Consider the following 24,688-nt stretch of genomic DNA (forward strand, 5'->3'; position numbering starts at 1 on the left):
TGCTTTGTCCTTTCCGACCTCTTCCAACCTCACCTGTTGTCCCTGCCTGCCCACACGCTCCAAGCAAGCCGTCCACCCCCATCCACCCCCAGTGCTACATTTCTAAGAAAAGTGCTCCAGCTCAAGTCCCCCCTGCATGTCCTATTCCAGAGGCGGCGGAGGGAGTTGATGCAGCTCAGAGTAAGCTTGTTGAATTGTTGAAAACTGTAACTCTCCCTCCTCCCCACTGCTGCATCCTGCTTTAGAAGGAATCTGGGTTTTTAAATTTACAATGCATTTTCATAGAGAGGTGTCTGCAACATGGCTTGTCTCTTGCACAAGCGCACAGATCGAACTTCACTAGGATGCAAAGGCAACTCTAAGGCCAACCTAGAGGGGTTCCCCCTCCCCCAAGTAAGCCATTCTTGCTCAACGTTGCATATACGCAACAACTGGGACCAAATGTGTACACCTGTGGACCAGGCAAAAATGAGTGCTAAACTGCTGCAAATATTACAGCTTATCAGGGGCTGAGTAAGGACCCTGGTGCCTGCTTAGCCAGGCAGACAGTTTAAGAAACCAAGGGGGCGCCCCTCACCTTGGTGTTCTTCAGATCATGAGCCCCCTGCCTGATACTAGGAGGAACTTTCAACATGTAAAACAGATACCCTGGAACCACTGGAGCAAGCAATCCCCCAGTTGCAAATATTTTTCTCCTGGTATGAAAATTTTGACATGTAGAAAATGTACATATTTTTCCTGCATCATCCCACTTGAAAGTTTTGGGGCCTCTGGTCTATGCATGAAACCAACATGCAAGTGCAGGAAAGGGTAAGACAAGGACTAATCTTTCTACCTGACATACTAGTTTCCAAGGTGCAGGGAATCTTGTTTGGGCAGAGATAAGATTCTGTCCTGTCAGCCTTCTGCTGAAAGGGCACACAGTCTAGAATCAGATTTACCACCTCAGCTGCTGTTTGTACAAACTAAGCCCATCTTACCACCACCCATCCCTTTCTATCATGCATTCCATGACTCCTTCTCCAGACACTATGTGACAGCTCCAGTAGACATCGGATAAGCAGTGTAAGATTTGTAGAACTATTCCGGTGCATGAGATAGCAACACCCTTCCCGCCCACAGATTCTTCTCATGATTGAGATGGAGCCAGCAGGAGCAGGAATCCCTCTTCTTTACTCTCTCCCCAGCTGGAGAATTTGCAAAGTCTTCACAGGAAAAGCAATCTTGACAGCAACCCAGGGTGAAGGAAACTTGCCACACAAGTGGATCCAGCCACCCCAGCAGAGGAAGGCATTCAAAAATAATTTAAGCCAAAGACTTGTTTCCCAAGCCAACTGCAATGTACATTCACATATCACAGCCTGACCACAAAGGGCAGGTCTAAGGTTGAGCTACAGTTTGGGTTTCTCAGTACAGTATGTATCTAAAAAGGTGCGCCTCCTTTTTAAAGTGTATTTTCCCAGCTGCTCCCAACCACTGCTCTATGTGGTCAGGGGGACCAATCCAACACTGCCCTTACAAAAGACATTCTATCTCCTCTTAAAACCATACAAACTAAAACAAAACAGGTGCTAGGTGATTAGTGAACACTTCCAAAGTAGCAGGCAAGCAGTCCAAACCACAGATTTCATAACAACTTAATTTGCCTGAGTATTTAACCCATCTATTGGCAGTAGAGTTCCACCTATCTCAAGATCCAAGCTCTCCCTCTTCCATATGTTCCACCACATCCAAATGAGGGCCTGCCCCATTGCTTAAGGGCCACTAATTTGGTGCATCAACCCAGGCTCTTGTGCACTTACAGATGAACAAGTTTAGAGTGGTAGCAGCCTATTCTGTCCATTCACTTCATACATCTGACAAAGTGGCACTTGCCTCTGGAAGAAGAAAGTGTTTGCTTTCAAAGCTGCCACAAGAGGCATCTTTTCTGTAAGGCACTACATGTGGCTGCCTCTGGTGAGTGGGGTGTGACCACGCAATCCCAGAAGGGGAAACTTTTCAGAGAAACTATTGAGGAAGGACTGCTGTTGTTGGCAATTTATGATGCCGGCAAGCTGCAAGGCTAAAGACAATTACATCTCAAACTTGGCAGGAATTTGTGTAGATGTGATGCAACAAAAAGAAAATTCAACCTCTTTGCCTCACCAGCAAGAAGAGACCCATGCATAATGAGGTGGAGAACCCACCCCAAACATTATTTGGCTGAAAGACGTCCCAAGACGTATCAGCCAGTTGCCTGCCTCATGAAGGAAGCCTCATTAGTTGGTGCAAAGAACGTCCAAGCAAGAAGGCTCTAGGGCACAGTTAAGAGACTACCGTCTCTACTATTGTGTGGAACAGGCAAGTCTGAATGAACAGTTATTTAGGAACCCAGAAGGTGGCACTGAATATATGATTCCATTTTTTGAGAACTGGAGCTTTTGATAGAAAGATCATTTCCTAGTTTGAAGGCTGTTGAAGTTGAAGTTCCACAAGTCAGGAGGGCTGCCTGAATACGATTTCCAGTGGTTGGTGGTTGGGTTTGTCTATTGCTCCTTTCCTCTCCCTCTGACTAGCAAAACCAGAATCCATTACACAAAGTAATAAAAACTGCAGAGTTACATAATCATGAAAAATAGGGTAAATCTGCATAATTTACACAGGACATAATTCAGCTTTCCAATTTCAGCCCATGGTACACAGCGCCCTGTCCCTCCCCTCTCAAGATGGATTAATACATATATTACAGACTCACTACACCAATTTGTTTAATAATAGAGTGGCTGATAAGCACAGCAGGGATACTTCACTGCATGCTACACTTGTAAGGATTTGTCCAAAACAGCAACAAGTAAACACAATGACAGGCTACCCTGTGTATTTCTCATTCACTCACGAGCTCCTGAAACTTCAGTTTCTACTCAAGAGCAGGTAACAGACTAGTACCTTCCCATAAAGTCTCCCCCATGCCAGGCTACTTCTGGGCTTTTGCTTTATTAAGTGCTCATAGTGACCTGAGGAGCCCACCATCTTATACTGAAACACTTCTAGAAAAGTACACTTTTTTCTTTTACAGACACACCCCCCCATCCTGCCCTGCACCCAGGGCTGTACAGAGAGAAGACAGGGACTGTTTTCAGGAGACTCCTATTTTCCAAGGGAAGCCCTCCCTAAAGTCGCAAGTGCTGTTGCTTGCTTTCCAAATGCTTGCTGGTAACAGGGGTGTGGCAAGAGCAGCAGGGCAGCAACAGTTTTTCTCATCAAGTTATGAATATCAGGGCTACGTGGGAGCTTCCTGGAGGTGAAAGACCCTCAGTTTCCTTGGAACAAAACAATTTGTTCAACTTCTCAGGCAGGGTTAGTCAAAGTTTCCTTATTAACAAATCCGTGCAGAGCCAAGCACTGGCCAGCTCCACAGGAGCACAAGAAAGTTCCTCACCCCTCCTGCTCTCATCCAGGGAAAGCAAATTCCTATAGTGCCAAGTTGCAGTGCTATTTAGGTCACCTTTCCCAGAGACATGTGTGTGGGTGTGTGTGCAATCCAAGTTTTCCAGAGACTCCCACCCACATAAACAGGGGTGAGGAAGAGAGGGGGAATTTGGGGACAAAGTTCAATTTACAGGTGGAGGGGAAGAGCAAAAAAGGAGGACTAGCAGCTGATGCTCTGCTGAAAAGGTCATGGGGCAGAGGTTGGTGAGGGGCTCCTCCTGTTCTGCTGCTTCTTAATGGAGATAATTTAGCTGGGAACAGGGAGATCCAGTAGAGATGCCAGAAGGGAGAAACACACTATTGTGAGCAACGCACTTGAACAACCAACAGACTGGCTCACGTGGAATAAGTGGATCACCTCTTCGCATGCCCAATTTGGCCTATGGGGAAAATCCAGAGTGCTCCTTAGGTAGTAGAAGTGGGGAGTAAGAAAGGTGGGTGCATGACTGGGTCTCTTATCAATATGCCAGAGGTTTGAGCAACACTGGTATTTATCCCAAGCCAGTCCAAAGAAACACAAAGGTCTAGAAACTGGGATTGTATCCAATAACTTTCTGTAACTGGACACAGTAGGCAGCAAGCTTGCTATGAATATTGCCACATCCCATAAGACTGTGCTAAAAAGCCCCCCCCCCCCAATGATGGTTCATGTTCATCGCTTTTTCTTTCTGTGCAATTCAAAGGATACTGCCTCTTCCTATGATCTGCCAATAAACTAAAGTGCCACAAGCAGCAGCTTTAAATTCTTATGGCTCCCCAATAGTTCCTTTTCTCCTTTCAGTGAGGTACTAAAAACAAAGTTGCTTTTACACCAACAAGCTTGTGGCCACAACAAGAGACCTACATAACTTCAGATATTACAGGGGCAAACATACACCACACACACACACACACACACACACACACACACACACACACACACACACACAGAGAGGCTGGAGGGAGTTGGGTTTTGCAGCTCCACTTCAAACTAAGAGGCTTCAAGGCAGTTATTCCTCAAATTTTCCATCTCGAATGCTGTCAAATGAGAAAGGGAGGAACTTGAACCCAGTACCCGTGTAGAACTTGTTCTGGAATTCTATCCTGTGAGAGAGAGAAAAGAGAGAGAGAAACATAAGTAGCAAAGTGCTATCAGCATCGATTTTAAGCAAAGATTTTAAGATTCAGGAGTGGCAGCAACCTTACCTTTTTCATAATATTTATGCTTTGCTTTTTCAGCTATCCCAGACCCTTCCCAGGTAGTTCCATCAGTCCCATCTCCCACCCCCACCTTTGCTGAAGGTTCGAGCTAAAGCAAATGCCTATGGATAACAGCAAGGACACCAATGTCCTCTCTCCTAACACCTGGAATACTCTGCAATGACCCTGCACGAGTATTTAAGCTACCACTGCCTTCATTCTTGGTTTTAGTAAGGCAGGGAAGGAATCTTTTCTGCCCTATTAAGAAATTTTTTTAAGTAGTATACATGGATATATGGCAGGGTAGTGTAGTGGCTGAGAGAAAGTATCAGAAAATATAGGAAGTTCTTCTTTGGACTTGTGTGTCAAATGTCCTATCATCAGCTATGGACTGAATGACTGAAAGGCACACTCTCAGCATCAATTTCCCCCATCTGCAAAAAGTAAATCATTGCTGATCAGGATTGCAGTCCTTTTGAATGCTGAATGAACACCATCTGCAAATCAGAGGCATGTCTTGAGGAAGGATAGTGGCAGAGCTCCCGATACCCTCTGTCCAGACTGCATTTAGCTTGTGCTGATTTCTGCTAGTCTCAGCGGACTAGCAAGACTGGGCGGGTCAGTCAGGCTGGGCACTGGCCAAGGATCTATACCCATCCGAAGCCCTCTTGACCAGGCTGATCCTTCAAGCACTAGTGGCATCCATTGTACCATCAAAGGAGAGATGAGGAGGCCAACGTAGGGCTTTGTCTCCAAGCCCCCAGCCACCTGGTGCTGGCACAGCAGCAGCGCAAGAAGCACCATCAAAATAAAAGGCATGAAATTCAGGATCTGCTTAGACCAGGGGGTCTTCAAACCCCGGCCCGGGGGCCAGATGCGGCCCGCAACAAGGCTCTATTTGGCCCGCAGGCAGCCTCTTGTCCCTGAAAGCCTGTGGCCCATTCAACTGTACATGACCAAAGCTGAACTGAGCCCCGGCTTGCCACTTCTGGGGTCTGTCACCCCAACAGCCATTGTGCCAGATTTCTGGACAGATGCAGCAGGCCGGGGCACATTTTGGGTGGGGGGAGCCACAACCACGAGGCTGGTTTGGGTGGGGGGGAGCCACAACCACGAGGCTCCCCCACGGAACAGTAAGCACTGTTCATGCACTGTTCATGCAGGGAAGGGTTATGCAGGGCAATGGGCCAGAGTCTGCAGAGTCCTGTGCAAGGATAAATGACACTCAGGCCTCCTCAGTTGTAGTCCAACTCTCTCAAAATATATCATACTGAGCATTATCAGCTTTTTATAGAGATTTGCACAACACAGTACACACATACATACCCATTAGCTCTCCTCCCCTCCCAAACCATCACACAGAGTTCTTGCAAGACCTACAAGGTTGCATCTGCACCAGGAAGTTTACCACAAAGCTCTTTAGCCCACCCAGGTCAGTATCATTAGCCATCATGCATCCCTAATACATTTAATTCAATTAGATATATGTATTTTCTGAAGCAAAAGTTAAAAAAAAAAAAACTTACATTTTGGTAAATGAAAAGATTGTGTGCTGAAATCCTATAGCTCAAAACAGGATCACAGGCCACTAGGATTTATGCAACACACTCACTCCCACCCTTAAGACTATTTTCAGCATCATTCTAAAACAAAGCAAGTGGAACATCTTCCTCTTGGCCTCTCTCACTTAGCAGCATCCATTCTCACCTTAAGAATGAGCAGCAGGGAGACACCAGAGAATGTTAGAGGCCTGCATTCCAGGAATGGTTTGTTTCTCTGCTACTTTGCTGTTTCCACTAACGAACTCAAAATGTGAAGGGAATGATACTGGAAGGCTGCCCAATCATAAACAGACACCAAACATGGAAAGATAAACCCCATGATTCATTAAGTAAATAAGCCTTGTGCTCCTCTTTTGGCCCCGCGGTGAGAAACATTTTCCATCCCCTTGGCCTGCCAGCTAGAGAAAAATGAAGAGAGGCTCTGCAATTTTGTTTGGGATAGAACAAAATCAAGAGATTGCAAACCATGATGAAATGAAGACAGCCAATTGATGCCTCTGCAGGAAAAAGATGACAACCCCCCAAAATTTTTTAAAAGGTTTACAAAAGAGACTGCATTTGTCAGGGACATTATTAATTTTGGCCTTCCTTAACTTTGCTGCCATTTCACTATGTGTTTGTACCATTCAGGATTTGCCTGCAGCCAAGGCTTTGTTCATCTTGTGTCTAAGCAGTACCACTCCAGGCTACAAGCAAAGGCCTCATGTCCTGGAATGTCTCTACATATGTGTAAATAAAGAAATCCCTCTCTGTATCAAAATCCAGAATGTATTGCGGGAGTTTAGGTGAGAACTTTGCTCCCTAGGTTTCTATGTGGAAGGGAAATATTCTGCATGACATAGCATTCTGTCATGTGAGCTCCAAGCTGAGGTCTGAAGTGACAAAGCCCAGGCACAGATTTACCATCTCAGTGAGAACTAGGCCACAGCCTAATCAATTAGACCAGCGGTTCTCCAACTGGTGGGTTGCAACCTTCCAGCTTGTGTAAAGCATCCCCTGTCCCTTTAAGGGGTGGGAGAAGGGGGGAGGCAGCGACATGATCCCCAGGACTATATGCTAAGGGCACTGAAGGGGCATGTGCTTTTACGCACAGATGGCCAGTGCAAGGTCCAGGGGGTGCATGGAGCCGCATGCAGCCCTCTGCAGGGCTCCCTGATGCTTAGAACATTCAAATGGAACAATCAAAAAGCATTTCCGGTTTCCAAGAGGTGTTTTGCGATTGCTCAGTATAAATGTTCTAAGCATTAGGGAGCCCTGCAGAGGGCTGCACAGGGCTCCCCACACCTCCTGGACCTCACTCTGGCCATCTATGAGTAAGAGCACCCGTTCTTTCCTGCCCTTAGCAATGCGACCCTGGGGACTGCGTCGCTGTCCTTGCCCCTCTCCCACAAAGACTAACTTAGGGAGTAAATCTCCCTAAAAGTTTGAGAATCACTGAGTTAGACCAAATCTATTTTTCCCCCCAAGGCAGAACAAAACCGGGACCATCAAATTGGAAGACTGTCGAACCCAGGCCTAAGAAGCAACAGGCAGGGCAGAGGCCAGCAGCTTTATGCAATCTACTGTTAGCAGACTGTGAAGACAAGGCAGCCTAGAGAGGAAAGGGGAGAGGAATCTATGGCCAGGCAGCATGGACGCCCTTTTACAGAGGCCATTTCAGCAAGATAACATTCTGTGCACAACCTCTCTATAAACTGAGGAGGGGGAAAAAAATCACTTACAAAGTATTGCAGAGCAAAAGGGTGAAGGGTTTAAGCAGCCAACTGCCGCCTCCGCTTTCCTCGCCCCCACCAGCACGCCTACGCCGCTTGGACAGCAGTAGCCCTGTGCCCACTGAGAACGCCAATCACGCTACCAGGCGGACAGCATTCCCAACTCATCCAGAGCGTGCCAGCTGCACTTACAGATTGGAAACAGCTGCGGGCCTTTGCTTCTCTTCTCTTGCTTTACCAAACTGACAGGAGCATGGGGAGGGGGGAGAAGGAGAAGCAGGGGCTCGACCTTATTTCAAGTATTAAAACTGTTGTCACTGAAAAGAAACACATTCCAGCAAGCTTCAGGACCTGTGGCAAGAGGCACTGCGTGATTAAAAGGCAGGCAAGACATTTGTGGTTCACAGCCAACAGGAGCATGGGGGGGGGGGTCTTCTCCATCTCAGTTTCACTACCCTCCAATGGACAAGCAGCAAGTCAGCCAGGAACATTTATGAATTGCCATCTGACAATCTTGGGAACATAGTGTCTGGAAATATGATCTTCCGCATGCCCCAAGGAGCGGAATGGAGAGCTGCCAGGAGGGGCTCCAGTTTTCAGGTTTACTGAAGTGGAGAAATGCAGGTGGGTCAGACACCAAGATAGTGCCTACTGCATTGGGGGGGGGGGGCTGGCTTGTACAAACATCACATTCCCAGGTCTAGAAAGCTACACATAGTAAGTTTCATCCTGTAGCCAGCCTCCATGCTTATCTCACTACTAGGGTAAGAGTGTAGTCAAAATACTCTGTAGTCACTTCCCTGCTTTGAAGGCTGCAGGAGCTAAGAGAAACAATCTCCTCTTCTGAATCAGCTCAGATTCTGGAACTCTAAGCCTTGAATTAAGTAACACACACCCCACCCCCATCCAAGATCTTAGTTTTGTAGAACATTTTCCTGCAGTGGACTGTTCAGCTCCTTCCCACCACAAAACATGCGACTCCCTGTTACCACCCAAGTGCCAGCTCTCCTGCTCCTCCTCTTGGGCAAGCTGCCTGGAATGAGGGTGGCTCCTCACTTTTCACCAGATGATTCCAAAGTACTTTCTGTCGCCAAATGGAACAAATCTCACCTCCAGTGCATTATGCAATGCTGGGCCACTAGACTGCCTCCCCCTCTCAATCTCTGGCTCCAATCACCTTCTTGAAACTCCACCCCCCAGGACTCAAGTGACCTATGACATGCTGGCTGAAGACACAAATGTTATGGGGAGGAATGCAGAACTAACTCCTCCTAACCTAACTCCTCACCCCTTCTCCTGGGTCTTTTCACTTGCAGAAACATAGCCTTCCTAACAGTCTATACTAGCTGCAAAGCCCTTCTCAAAGCACATTCCTATTCTCCACTATGTCTCCTCCGCTCAAACTATACAAACATCAATCCACTCTGGATACTGAGCTTGCAGCCAGAAGGACTCTCTGTGCTAAGAGGTGGAAGCTAATTAACCAATAGCATTAACTGCCTGATTCGTACTTACATCCCACACAGCCATGGAGATAAGGAAGCCTCGGCTTCCCTGAAGAAGTTATTTGTTTTTCAGCCAAGGCAACCATCTGCCTGGAATGTACACTTGCCTGAAAAGTTACAAGATAAACCCATTCTGGTTGGGAGTGAGGGAGGGAGGAAGAGACCAAAGAATACATTTTTCCAGCATCATTTCCATGAAGACTGGAACACCCAGAATGTTTGACTTTTACAGGGAAATGGCTTAGCTTTGTGGCAAAGCACTATCCTTGGCATTTCTAGTTAAACCATCCTAGATAGTAGGAGACAGTCAATGCCAGCTAGAGTACAGTACTGAGCGAGATTGACTCCAGATAAATTCTGGAGGCAATTCCTCCAATTCTGAGGCTAGTCAAATCAACAGGTCTCCCTGCCAACCCCTCGTTCACCTTCACCTGCAGTTTGTGCTTTACCACCTCACACAGTCCACCTCAAAGAAGAGCAACACAAGTTCCTTGTTGAGGTAACTGAACTCAGGGTACCTAAAAACAGAAGAGTCCTGAATTCCCCTTTCTTGAAACATGCTTTCCCTATTTGTCCTTAAAGCACATTTCTACCCCAGCAGAATTTACATTCTGCAATTTGAAAAGGCATGTCCATTGCAGGGGACGAGTAAATATTCATTCTTTTGCCATGTCTGAAGCTAAATCACCTCTGTTTAGTTTTGTCCACTTTCTAAAGGTTTCACTCAGCATGATTTGGCTAGTGCCCATCCCTGGCTGTTATTATGATCAGCTGATGCAGCAGGGAACCCCACCTCCACCTCCCTGAAAGCAACCACTCCAATCACTCACTCTGTAATTATTGATTGAAACAATTTTTGAAAGACCAGATTATCTCTCTCTCCAGTCATTTCCCTTCAAGATTTTGGCGAGAACCACTTCAGCCACCAATGGGGATGCCTGCAAGGCCCCAATTATTATGAGTGACCCTTGCCCTGCAGAAGAGTGACTCAATAGCTCCTATCTCCAGACACAGCTGGCCCTGCTGGAAACTTTTTTGTTTTGAACTTGGCACAAGAAGAAAGGGCCTGGCAAGGAAAGCAATCTTTGGTCCCAAGTGCAAGATGGAGATAATTCCTGATGTCATGATTGCTTGAAGTGCAGCAGTTATTGTTCTGCTACACTAGCCTTTCCTGACAAGGAACGAAGCCTGGCCAGCCAACCACTTCAAGTCAAGCAGGGCAACAAAACAAATGCAATGAGTAGGCCAGAGACAGCAAGCTCACTTTGAAAGCAGTACAGAAATGATAGCTGGGTTAGAAAAGGCCAGTCTAGATTCAGGAAAAAAATTTATACCTCCCTGCTGGACACAGAAAAACAGCTGAGGCACACAAAAATGGGGAATATATATTTACTGTAAATCCACATTGTTCACATAAGGTTAACGTTTTCCTTTCTGCTTCTATATCAAAATAATCAAAAGGTTGAAAAACGTTTTCCTTATCCTCTAAGACAATAATTTTCAATCACTAAGCCATGGTACATTGGTGTGTCAGCACATGTGCCATGGGAGGGTCACATGTTAGTAGGGCCAATTTTGGGAGTTTGAGGGAGGGCAGAACTAGTGTCATTCTTCAGTCAGTTGTTGTTCAGGTTGGTGGTATAAGCTTGCACAAATGCAGATGTTCCCAAACTGGGGCATCACAACGACCCAACCACAAAAGCCCTGACTCTGCCCTCCCCCCACCTCTTAAGGGGGCAAAGGTAGCAATGCAATCACACTGACGTTGGCCAGGGGTTAAAGGGTTTTTTCCCCTTACCTGAGGCAGCACTGGCCTGGGGGGGGAAGGGGGTTTCAGGAAGCCTACACACCCCTCTGCAATGTTCCTTGTGCCTCCAAACTTCTGAAAATAATCAAAACAGGCACTTCCAGTTTCACAAGAAAAACAGAAGTGCACATTTTTATTATTTTCAGAAGTATGGAAGAACATGGAGCCCTGCAGAGGTTTGCAGGCTCCTGGACCCCCCAGGAGGACGGTGCTGCCTCAAGGAAGAGGAAAAAAAAAGTTTAACCCCAGGCAGCAGCTCAATCACAGCTATTGTGTTGCTGCTTTTGTCCTTCCACCACAGGAATTTACAGCAACTTCCAAACTCCCAGAAAGTTTGGGAACTACTGCACTAACACATTTTGTTATTTCCTTATTTTAATGCTCAGTTTTTAAATGATAAAATATATCTTCAAAAAAAACTGATAGCGTGCCTTGACAACGTGTCTTAAAATGGAAAAGGTTAAAAATCAATGCTCTAGGAAAGTATTTCTCAAACTGTGGGTTGGGACCCACTAGGTGCGAGCCAATTTGAGGTGGGTCCCCATTCATTTCAATATTTTATTTTTAATATATTAGACTTGATGCTACCATGGTATGTGACTGCATTTGGGGAAATGTTACAGACCTGTACTTTTAAATGTATATTCTTTTAACAATGATGGGGCTTACTCCTCGGTAAGTATGGGTAGGATTGCAGCCTAGGATTGTTCAAAATTCTCCCACTTGATGATGTCACTTCCAGTCATGACATCACTTCCAGTGGGTCCTGACAGATTCTCTTTCTAAAAAGTGGGTCCCGGTGCTAAATATGTGAGAATCACTACTCTAAGAGAGCCTGAAGAGTTTGAAGATTTTTTTTGCTTAGGGAAAAGATATGTAGGCAAACTAGCAAGATTATGAATAATGTAGTGGTAAATTCCTCTTTCACACACTCCAATGAAGTCAGGAGGCCAAATGTGATTTCTAGTTCTTACATCATAGAGTTGGGGAGGGGGAGTTACAATGCAACTTTCTCCTCTCTCTTTCCCAAAGGGCTGAAAGGTGCACACTCTGACATTTAAACAGCACTCACTAGCAGAATGAAGACTTGGATACAACTGAAGCCATTAAATTTCCAGACAAAATACAGAGAGGACCCAGTGCCCCTGACCCCCACCTAGCAGTCTTCAGCAAAGCTAACTGTTGAAGATAAATATAACTTCAGACTTCCCTGGGAGATGCAACTTCAGCTCTACTAGCTGAGCCTCTTGGCTGGCCAAGTGCTCTCATTCCTACACATCACCCAATCTTTACCAAAAAAAAAAAAAAGCAGTATTGCTACCCTAGCCCCATTCAGTAACAAACAGGCTGGATATCACATGTTGCGCAGGATAGTTCTGCAATTCCAAGGCCAAATTTAAATGCAGCAGGGCACACACACTGAACACCTGATGAAGCCCCCCCCCCCCCAACAAGTGCACTGAAACTTTATGATAAACATTGAAGAGGGAGCAAAAATTGGAGCTAATAGCCAGGCAGCTAGGAAATGGGGGACCTTCCTCAAGGTGCTAGATGGAATGGGTACAAGCAAATGGTTCCCTAAAACACAACCTGACCTTGGGTCCCTCATTCTTTGTTCACAACAGCTTAAAAATTCTCTTGGATGATACTTACCAGTGCAAGCGGAGAGCATGCAGGAAAGCAGAGAGGCCCTCCATAACCAGCAAGATGGCCACTGTCAGGGTTGCAAAAGCAGCAAATATAAAGAACAAGGCTAACCCCCCAGCCAGGTTCTTAATACTGAGCCCCACATGGATCACCATGGTCCAGAGAACCTCAGAAAGTTCTGCAAGAAAAGGAAGTGAGGAGGATGCTGGTCAGTATGATCTAGTTCTGGAGAAAAGGAATTGCACCCTTACTCTAGTCACACTCTGGGAGACCCTGCTGTCTCAACAGAGAACACAGACTGCAAAAGTAGGAGGGATTAGCACACAAACCTCCAGAAGAGCCTGAGAGGAACTGCATGCTCCTAAATCACACCCTGGGCAAACTTTACATTTAGCAGAAAGAGTTCTCCCTCCTGCTGAGAATTCAAATTCTGTATTCAGCAAATATTTTGCACTACATAAACTGCTATCACTTGTTCCAACTGCCCAGTGCTCCTACAATTCAGAAGACTTGGCAAATAATGGACGGAGAAAGGTTTCTCCGGCATTCTAGTCCTCTTGAAACCAGTTAAAAGATCCCTTATCAAGGAGGTGTTTCACTAACTCCCTGCATAGCTCCCCAGTAACATTCCCTACGTCCAAAAGGTCAGCCATGTAGAAACTACTCACGTGCATGAGCCAGGCTGAGTGCCCAGAGACGCAGGTAGGAGGCAGTGTTGGAGACACATCCCAGGCAGTATTCAATGGTGTGAATGGCCTGATAGACAACTGTATCCCCGAAGTTGAACTGCAAGAGGGAATGAAGTCTGTTCTGAGAATAGGCAGAGCACAGAACAACTAGAGAGCTAAGAAAGCAGGGAACAAGAACAGCAGCAGAAGCAGCAGCAACTAATTCTATTGCAATGACACAAAAAGCTCACAGCTGACACTTTGGCCTATTTTTCTGGCCACCGGGACCAAGGAGGATCTCACAGCTGTAAGCTGCAGGATTCTTAGGACAATCAAAATAAATTGACTTGTTCTGGGTTCAGCAGAGACCTGAACATTATAAGATCCAGCACTTCTGATACCAGATTTGAAAGCTATTATTGGAGCAGCAACATCATGAAGTAGGAACTGTTCTACCCTTGTGTCTCTGTCACGCAAGCTGTACCGGGCACTGGATTCCTTTGCAGACACTGGGCTTGGCCAATAGAAAAGAACTTGAAATTAAACTGAACATAACCAGGCAATGTTCACAGTTTGCTGTACATTCTTCTCTACCTCTGCCTTCCACAAAGTTTCTCCAAGAAATGCTGTTTAAACCGCTACCACAGAAACAAACATCTTGCAGGAGGAGCAGCAACCAGAGACAGAGTGGGGGTAAATACAGTAGGGCTGAAATTCAGTAAGATTTGCGAAAGCAGCAGTTACTAAGAACCTCGTTTTACTATTTTGCCATATCTCAACTCTAGAGCCTTTTAGCGATCAAAAGTTGCCAAGTCTCAAAACCTATAGCTCCACTGCCTGAAAAGCTAGTCTGAGATCAGTATCAGGAAAGGTGAACAGACTACTGTTCACATCCCCTTCCAGTAAAAAAAACATATCTGGCTAGAAAAGTCAAACAAGCTGTCAAAACTCAGGTCTCTTGCTTTGGGGCCGTACATAAAAAACCTCTCTCAAGAAAACCTGTCCTGATATGAAACAGATGTCTAGAGACTTACATATTGTGCACCCAAAAAGTTAAAATTCTAGATGTTCCTCCAAACTCACTTGGCCCCTTTACTACATAATTGATTCTGCATTATAAAACTATACTGCATGGTTGATTCTGATTTGGCTAGTCATGAGAAAGGAACAAGAAGACTATGTAAGGCACTGAAGTCCCGCCTACAGTTACTGGATAGTCTATTCAACTGTCCTATTTTATGATATTTCAGCAGGCGATTTCCCTACGTGCTTCAAGCACACTGTCAGTCATAAGGACTAAAAACATGACTTCATCCTCCCCATACATGCAAACTGAGAATCCTGTTTATTAACTGGAAGTTGACTCCTGTACTAAACATCCCATTCTGCATTCCTACAAGATTGCAGGAAAGAGAGCCTGGCTGCAAAGCCTTTCACAAAACTTCAGGTCAATGCCAACCCCTCACTTTTGAATGCAGTTCATCTCTTGTTCTGAACAGAAATGTTTCACTTTGACATATAGTAGCAAGCTGAATTCTTTGGACTTAACAAGCCCTGCAGAAACAGAACCTCTAGATCAAGATAGAGACAAGAACTTTCTATAGGGAGGAGGAAGCACGTGAAAAATTAGTCAACCAGATGTGTCCTCAACCAAATTGCTCTCAGGGAGCTGCCAATATGTGAAAAGCATAAATGAATGATGCTGTTGTGAAGTCTTGCCAGTTGTTGTAAGGTCTTCTGGGGATGGCCACTGGAGTCAGAGTTCTCAGGGAAGTATGGTGCTAAGAAAGGTAAGTGTGAGGCACTACGGTTACAGGAGCTTGTTCGCTATTACAAACTCCTACTCCAAAGGTCTCTCCTACCGCTGGGATTCTATGTGCAAGCCCTCAGAGAAGCAGATCAAACTGAGAAAAAGATAAAACTCAAACCCCAAAAGAGAAAAGGCAGCAAAACCATTTAAGTATTGGCAGCAGTTCAGCAGGCATATGTTTAAAAAAAAAAAAGGAAGATGGACCTATTTCTTATGGTGATGGTTAGAAATGGTCTCTAATCATGTGAAGCAGAAGGAGCCTTTGCAAAATGAGATGTTATGCAAGGAGAGAGACAAAACAAAATGACTTAAAAAACCACAAGTGCAAGTGTGCTTAATTTCTACATAACAATATAAACTGATGGAAAAATGATCTGGATAAACACAGGCACAGAAACTGACTGCAGGCTTACCACCTCCTCCACGGCAGGCTTGAAAACACAAGGAACATTTTGTTTGATCATGTGCCATTTGACAAAGCAAGAGCATCACACCATCTGATCAACCAGCAGTGCACTTGTACCTCTCTATCCAGGAACAGGTCTCTCTTGTCCTACAACAACCCAAATTCAGCAACTCTCTACCACTGCTAATCCACTACCACTACCTTCCATGCCTATCAATACAAGAATGTCTTGGGTCGTCCCCCCATGGCACAAAAGAACCAGTGTACTTCGAGGTACTAAGACTGCAAGCTGTGCAACCATTTGGTAGTCTTGAGGGAGTCCCTCACTTCCAGCCTCAATATGCCTGGGTACCTCAAATTAAAAGACTTCAGAAGACAGTGTTTTCCACAGCTTTTACCTGAAGAGAGCAAGATAGGCTAGCTGGAACAACTCAGGACAAGGCAACTTCATATGTTCCCATGCATCAATAAGCATGCCTATTCCACAAGCTTAAATTCTTTTCCTGAAAGGAACTCTGAGAATTCTAGTTCTACAAGCATACCAAGACCTGCATTCCCCATAAGCTGTGCAGTTCCAAGTCAAGCTCCATGCCGTACAGAGCTTGGCAACCCAGAAGTTTGGCAGCAATAATAATAATAATAATAATAATAATAATAATAATAATAATAATAATAATAATAATAATAATAATAAACTTTATTTATATCCCGCCCTTCTCCCTAAAGGGACCCATGACACATGATGTACCCATGACACATGATGTTATGGTCAAATGTCTAGAGATGGCGTTGTGATGCTGTGCAGCCAAGTAAGAGGCCCACAACCTTGCACAGAAGCCTTGGAGGGAATAGAGACCAAGACTGTTGATCACCAAGTGCTTTACAGATGTAAGCTATAACACCACTCCCAATACTTGGTTTGCATGAAGAGACCCAAAGCAGGCATCAAGTCTGAACCCTCCCTCCTCCCTGATGAAATCAAGTGAATGACCAATCAGGTAATCCTGTGTTTAGGTCTTTCTGACTTGTTCACTGGTCTGCAATCAGAGAAGCAGGGCTGCGGTCTGTTCCTGCTATTCCTCTGCAGACAATCCTGGAAGCGAGACTGGTTGAGAAAAGATCTGGACAGACCCCAGAACAGTCCCAAGCCTGCTCCACTTTTCAAGTACACCACAAGTAAGAAGCTTATGCTACAATCTTATGCATGCTTTCCTGGGAGTAGGCCTCATTAAACACAGTGGGATTACTTCTGAGTAGACCTGCCTAGGATTGGACTGTTAGACATACAGCTCCAAGTCACTTCCAAGATCATTAGAAGGGGGGGGTGGCTAATTGGACAATACAAACAGTCACTGCAAGAAAAACCTTCTCAAAGTGGCAATATTAGTCTAAGCCCAAAAAGAAATCTGAAACAGTCATCCACCAACAATCAAAGTCAAGACTTCTGGTTTCTAGTTGGAACTATTTTGAGTTAATATTTACCAGGGTGAAGCGAAACAGGTTAGCTCAATGTGACTATCTAAGAAAGGAAGGTCTTGCCCTTTTAGTCATTCCTCCCTTAGGCAGTTTTATAGTATAAAAAGGTCTTACCTCTTCCCCTTCCTCGGAATGCATTGAGAGTTGATCGTGCTGAATTATCTCAGCATCTTCTTCCGTAGGCCCGTTTCCTACACGTATCCCACCAAAATTGAGGGTTCCCTAAAGCAGGCCAGAAGGAAGAGAGAACAAGAAGAGACACAGAAGTGGTCCACACTTTAGTATAAAGTGAGCATGCAGCATCATTGCCAGACAAAAACCTACAGGCATGGGGAGGCAGTCACCTCAGATCTCTTCCACAAACCCCACTGAAATGAATAGGAGCTATGCAAGAGTCACCTTGGGTCGTAATGCTCTTGTGCAACTCATGTCCATCTCAGTGAGGTTTGCAATTCCTTATGAGTTCTGGCCAATGGTAGCTTTTTTTTATTAACTTTTTACTGAAACACAATTCCCTTCAGTAGAGCACAGGCTGTTTCTTCCCAGTTCTCTAACAACTAACCATAATCTGTGAATCAAGACAGTATCCCGTACATGTTTCATCTCAGGCACCACAATATTTTGGGCTGGCCCTGATTACTGCACTTCTCATATACTTTTTAATGGATTGGATCCAAAGAACTGTAAGTGGCATACTGCTGGCAGATTGAGGATTTCCTACCCCTGCTTCTGTGCTGCAGCTCCAATCACCCACACAACAAGATAAGCCAGTCCTACTCCTCAGGAATACTGTGGAGTATGGGCTGGGTGGAGGGAACAGACTGCTGAGGGAGGGGATAGTCATCTGAAATCTTACCCCCTCTGTAAGCCGAAATGCCACTCTACTCCCACAAACACTAGGGAGAAGCAGTGACTGTGTTGACAGAGTGTTTGAATAACTACAGGACACCTTAGTCCATTTCCAGGAATTCTCTTCCTTTAGAACAGCCTTGTGCTTGTTCTGTTTAAGCTCCAAAGGCAGCAAAAATTGGTGCAATGACACTCTACGTGATTACCTGTGACCAGACACAGAACCAATCAAAATGAGATCAGGGTTAAGAGCTGGGGTAGCAGGGTGGGGGGGGGCGAGAGAAAGAGGAGGAAATTCAGGTTCTCAATGCGAAAGGACAACACATTTGCAACATCAGCAGGAGATTCTCTAGGGAACAAACTGAGAGCGATGCAATCAGTGCCAGATAAAAAGTCACTTGCTGGCAAATGGAGGAAGTACAGCAAAGCTTTGTGGATGTTCTCATTGGGTCTGGTTGGCACTCCTCAACCCCTGACAACAGACAAGGAAGAACAGACCTGCCCTTACATGGGAGACAAAGTGTTGCCAAGCCAAGTCACTTTTTCAGGGGACATGTTCAGCTGTTTGGTAAATTCTGCAGCCCTCCTCAAATGTAAGAAAACTATGTTTTGAAAACTAGATTGAAATAGCACACTTAAATGGAGTCAGTGAGGTTTTTTATTTTTAGAACAGACACACAATCCTATCTATATTACACTGACTTTCCTATGTGCATACTGTGCTTCAAAAACAAAAAACCACTCCCACTCACATGAATCATAATTGGGGGCTGAGAGAAACTGGCAGCACAATCTTATCCAGGGTTTAAGGTGGCAAATCTCAATCTGCTACCATAAATCCAGGACCAAAAGGGCAAAAGCTGCACCACTGTTGTGAATGCCAGGGCTGCCAGCACAAACCCCCATAGGCTCTGCATGAGCACAGCCACTCACAGACACCTCACCAGAGCAGGTAGGTCAGTGGTGGGTATGGTTCCGGGGATGGAGACAGGGGTGCAGGATCTCTCTGGCAGCCATGCACGTCAAAATCTTACCCCCTTTTCCCCACCTTGATCCACTCCCAAGTCTTCTCAGACCAATGCCACCTAAATAGCCGACATAGGTCCAGGGAGACCCACTGGAAGCCAGGCAGCCTAAGATTTTTACCTCTCCTGGGTCACCTGGTTTCCCCCCCCCCCAGCACAGAGCCAGCACTGCATGCTATCGGATAGCAGGGGATAGGATTGGACCCCAAATCGCACATCAGAGAAAAGCCAGATACCAGATCCTGTGTAATTTGCATCAACGAAGAGCACAATGCAGGATCTTGTAGCTGGCAAGATGTGATACTTGCAAGCTGGAAGTATCACTGGAAGTATAAATGGAACTCCTATGTACAGAAACTACATCTCTGAATACAGGATACCGATGAGAAAAATTCATACTCTTTGAATACCTAGAAGTGTCTAACAGAGGTGAAATGTTGAACTAGACAGGTCTTTGGTCTGACTCAGTAAGGACATTCTTAGTTTTCTTAACCCTGTCTTTATCACCTTATGGCTTCAAACTTTGAGGATTCTTTTATGTTACAACAGAGAGTTTCTTATGATGCTGGATTTGCATGGAATATCAAATTCTATGTTTATACAATAAGACTCCATAATACACCACCAAGAACCAGGTTATTCGGAATTCATTAACAGTTGAACACTATGCCTGATTTATTCTAGTAACCAAGTGGTCCTTCAAAGAACATGACAGTGCAACAACATACTCTGTAAGAAGTATGTCATTCCTGTGATTTTAAAGAGGCCTGTTTTTCAGAAGGGCAACACCAGAGAACATGGAACCACAAATGGCCATGACTTACTGAAACAGCCATTACTACAGGAAAAGGATTGCATTTGTGCATGCAATCACCACCAAATATGGACAGCTGATTCTCAAGACACAAGAAACTGGTGAAGGTCAAAGACATGAACTTAGAAGGTGTCGCAATGCAAAGGAGACCCCAAGTATGGTAGTTTGAGAAAATGGGATGAAAATTAAGCACATATTGGAGAGAAAAATCCTGGATAGGATTAAGAGTGGGAAAAGGGGGGGGGAATCCACAGAAACAGGCAAGCATACAAAACTACAAGGGGCTTGCATCTTGAGAAAGGAGAGAGCAAGGTGAAGAGATCTCGTTGTGTTGCACCAGTGGTTTCTGAGTTACATTCCCAAGCACCCCAAAGTTGCTTGGAGGCTTTTCTAGGGATTTCATAATAAGGTTGATAATGACAAAGGGTTTGAAAGACTGCTTGTCCATCACTATCAGTTTCCCTTGAAATATGTAGTCAGAGGGGAGTATCTCAAATCATGCACACCATCTGCACGGAGGACAGGAAACCAGGCCAACACCCCGAGCAAACCACCACACTTTCTAGAACACGGCCCAGAACCCTCCGCAAAATGCTTGCAGAGATTTATTGGAGCAAGAGGCCAGCTGAAAATTATTCCCCAGAGATTGAAGTCCACCATGGTATAGGGTTTGCATAATCTCCTCTGTGCATGTGAGCGTAGAATTTGGACTGCATGAGATTATTGGAACGTATCCTTCTGAGGAAAAGGCCGCTGTGCCATTCCTCCTCCTCAGGGCAGATACTTTCCAAGGCCCAAGGTCCCTGGGCACCTCCATTCTCGCCATGTGCATCATTTGGCATCTTTTAATCCACTCACTGTTGCAGCCGCTGCTGCCTCTACTGCCTGCTGGCTCTGGGTTGGGCTGACAGGGGCTTCCTCAGGCTGCCCTTCCTGATAGCGAATGGAAGGAAAAAAAGGGGGAAAGGAGAAGAAAAACAAAGAGAAAAGAAGGGAGACGAATGGAGGGGACATGGGAGGATGAAGGATGGTCAGAGAAGGAAGAGGGAGCGTCTTTAAACCGAGCTGCATTTTGAAGGGCTCTTGCATCTTAACAGCTGCCCGATACATACTTGTGGGTGGCTGGGGGGGGGGGAAGAGAAAGATATAGACCGACTTCCTTAGAACAAATTTCCAGGTGCCACAGGAAAACCACAGCCACAAGCCAGATGCGAGTCTCCACAGAATCACCCTGGCAGGTTGGTTGCCTTCAAGTCAAATGACAGCAGGTACACAGCCAGTTTCTAAGCATCTCTGCTGATATGCTTAGGTTGCCCCAAATAAATCAATTCAATGATACCCAAGCATGGAGAGTTTCTTCTTACAAGGAGTGGGTCCAAAAGACCCACACAATTGCCTCACACCCAAGCAGTTCTTTGGGCTTACGTTTCATCAAACAGCATTCCCCCACACCGTCAATGCTATATGACAAACCTCCTTTGGAAACCAAGGGGAATTTCAAAAGCCATTTCTGATATAGGGGTCTGCTGTTCAAAGGAAAAAGAATTGTAAGTCCCATAGGGTTTAGCACACCTACTGGGATCCAAATGCATGCATAAGGTTCAGAATTTCAGGAGAGATCTAGATGACAACAGGCAGTCACAAGTTCAAGCCAGTTTGATGTAGCAAAACTGCTTTTGCATGGAAGTAGATTCTGAAAGTTCAAACCCAAACACACCCCACTTAGAATCCAGTCCCACTGATCTCAGCGATGCTTAATACTAAGTAAATAGGTTTAGGGATTGCAGTGTTCACACACAGATGCAGCAGAAACAGAGACTGAATCCCCAATATCTGAACGAAGTTTAAAAGACTCCTACTAAGATACATAAAAATTCACCCACCAAGTGCTTCCTTCGCAGGTACTGATGGCGAAGGACCAAGGGCTTGGCAACCAGCATCCATGGCACACACAGCAGCGCCACCACGACTAGAAAGCACTGAAGACCTTGCTGCAGGGAAAACAGAGCCATCAATGACTTGACCCCTGACATGTGTGATCAGATCATATTCACTCTTCCTCAATGATCAAACGCCAACATGAGGGGAGGAAGGGGCCTCTTAAGAAAAAGGCTCCACACAGCTTTTCAGTAAAAGCAGGGGTGGGTAAACTTTCAACTTTAGGGATCCTAGACCTTTAACAATTGTACAAAAGAGGGAATTTCAGCAGGTGCAGCTTGTCATCTCACGACCCTAAAGTTGAGAGTTTGCAAACCCCTGAGTAAAGGGATACATTAAATATTTCCCATAACACTGACTCCTTTAGTGCCCATTTCCCTACAGCACTCTTCATCTCAGGCTGATTTTAGTCAGTGGGAACAAAGCATTCTTGATAGGGTGGGGCCAATCAGTTCCCATTTCTTTCAATGGTTTCTCCTAAAGCACTGCTTTAGACAGCAGTCAGCTTTCCAGGAATGGATCCCCAGAATTAACTGAGTTTTGAGCTTAGTGGCCTCTTGTTCTTAAACTAGATATCCAACACTCTGCAATCAGAATGTTGTGCGAGTAGAATTTCACATATACTTACTTCATTTAATTTTAGTGCCCATGCTTTAGTGCCCATGCTTTAGTGCCCAAAGGCTGCAATGTTTGAAAGGAAATAGCTCTGCTACACGTTTCACAAATTTGAGGGCAAAGGACACAATGTCAGCAAATAGGAGCTTCTCTGCAGTGCAGAAGTCCCACCTCCAGATCTTTTTCAGTAGAATTGGTTCATGCATGCAGGGGTTTACTGCCCCTTGTTGCCATGAGGTCTAGAAACTTGCTCTAAAAAAAGAGAAACCCTAAGGGACTAAGGCTGCAATCCTAACCAATTTTCCAGCTCAGACAGAAGGGCAATGCAACTTTGAGGTAAGGGAACAAACACTGCTCTACCTTGAGGAGGCCTCTATGACTGCCCCCCAACTGCAGGATGCAGCATACGCCCCACTGGCACAGCTATGCCAGTGCTGGAAAGTTGGTTAGGATTGTGCCCTAAATGATTTTATAAGTGCTACCAGACCTTATGGCAAAGAATTACCCTCCAGTATCTTCTCCAGCACAAGCTATGTTGAAACAGCCATTTCAGAGACTTGTGCATAAGTTCCCATAGAGCTATGTTCACAATTGCAACATCAAATGCATATCCTGAGATGTGCAAAGTTCCCTGCCTTCTATTAGTTCATCCTCATCATTTAAAGCCAGAGCGTGAAATGCCATGAAGTGCTACAAAAATGAAGACTTGTTTTCACCAGACCACCCACCTGGCCTTTATACAGCATCTTGGCTTTGGGATCATAGGAGAAGAGAAACATGTTGATGAAGTGGATTAGAAGGCTTGGTGCATCCCTGGAGATCTTCGCATTGTAGGCCGTCCACTTATAGAAGATGAGAATGACCAGATAGCCAAATAGCGATGACATGAATATCATTTCTGGGATAAACCCAAGGTAAATGTTCAGAGGCTTCTTGAAATAGCTACAGAGGTGAAAAGAAACACACGCTACTTAAGATGAAAATTAATTTTGAGAGTATGCCTTCAATCAGTCAATAAAGAAAGTATGAAACTTTCTCCACTGACACGAGTGGCTTTCAAATCTTCTTCAGCACAGAAGCACATCTAGAGAGTATCTTGGAGCAAGTTCTAGGGTACACACTCTTGTCATGAGGAACCCTGGTTAGGCCTCACCTTTACCAAACATGGACAGAGGGTGTGACCACTTAATATCATCCCCTTGGCTAAACACTGCAGGGAAAGATTGGTAGTTGGAGACAAGTTGACTTGGAGATGTTTGTCTATTACTGACTTTCCTGTCCAGGTACTCCAATAAGCGTCCAAGAAACCTGCAAGTTTCTTGGACGCTTACTGGAGTACCTGGACAGGAAAGTCAGTAAAGGAAAGCTGAAAATTTCTTGGACATCCTTTGAAAAATCATCAGTATTCTACATCTGTCTCTCCTTTGGGAGGCATCTAAAAAAAACTTTACCTCTATGGTGATTTTCAAGAGTCCATCATCATTTGCCTCTTTTAGTGCAGTCTTCAGTCATGGTCCTTGTTTCATCTTTCTATGAATCATCAGTATTCTACATCTGTCTCTCCTTTGGGAGGCATCTAAAAAAAACTTTACCTCTATGGTGATTTTCAAGAGTCCATCATCATTTGCCCCTTTTAGTGCAGTCTTCAGTCATGGTCCTTGTTTCATCTTTCTATGCTGCTGTAATTTTTGTGATTTTATAGTTTTTACTGTAATATGAAAATATCCCAAACCCAAGAAATGTGGAGAGAGTGAGGAAGAGACCACAACGTAAATCCTGTCATCTATATCCTAAGGCAATTCCCTCCAGTGGGGAAGAAGTCCAACCATATCATCTGGTTTCATAAAACCAGGTAACTCACATGTGGTTGAGCAGACCAAGCACGACACCAAAGAGCATGTGAATGATGCCTAGGATGACTGACATCTTCATCTTGAAGGAGTTCAGGAAACTGAGTTTGTTGGTGGCAATATTCCAGATCTAGCACAATGTCAAGACAGCAGCATTTAGAATGTGGGGAGGAGCAAGAGAATAAATATTTTCACAATGTATGGCCATTTAAACAAAAGCTCAGCCCCATGAGAGCATCACCATCACCTCCATAGGGACAGTCTGTTTACTTCCCAATACACCCTTGAGAACAGGAATAACTTTTTTTCTCCTAAACATTTCAATTTATAGCTTTCGTGACTGCAGGAACATTCTTA

At 45.0% G+C, this 24,688-nt stretch overlaps 1 protein-coding gene across 2 annotated transcripts in view; it reads right to left on the bottom strand.

Annotated features, from left to right (window-relative positions):
* Positions 1-2,730: 2,730 nt before the first annotated feature.
* Positions 2,731-24,688, bottom strand: part of ATP6V0A1 (ATPase H+ transporting V0 subunit a1) — a 57,991-nt gene continuing 36,033 nt past the window's right edge. For both annotated transcript variants that reach the window (XM_066628297.1, XM_066628296.1), the window contains exons 15-21: positions 24,343-24,461; positions 23,210-23,423; positions 21,812-21,919; positions 17,355-17,462; positions 13,549-13,666; positions 12,887-13,058; positions 2,731-4,551 (exon numbers count right to left, since the gene is read on the bottom strand). In XM_066628297.1, the coding sequence (XP_066484394.1) occupies positions 4,458-4,551; positions 12,887-13,058; positions 13,549-13,666; positions 17,355-17,462; positions 21,812-21,919; positions 23,210-23,423; positions 24,343-24,461 (933 nt within the window). In that variant the 3' untranslated portion in view covers positions 2,731-4,457. The remainder of the gene's footprint in view (positions 4,552-12,886; positions 13,059-13,548; positions 13,667-17,354; positions 17,463-21,811; positions 21,920-23,209; positions 23,424-24,342; positions 24,462-24,688) is intronic.

This window comes from Tiliqua scincoides, chromosome 5 (genome assembly GCF_035046505.1).
Source record: "Tiliqua scincoides isolate rTilSci1 chromosome 5, rTilSci1.hap2, whole genome shotgun sequence".
In the NCBI taxonomy this organism is placed as follows: domain Eukaryota; kingdom Metazoa; phylum Chordata; class Lepidosauria; order Squamata; family Scincidae; genus Tiliqua; species Tiliqua scincoides.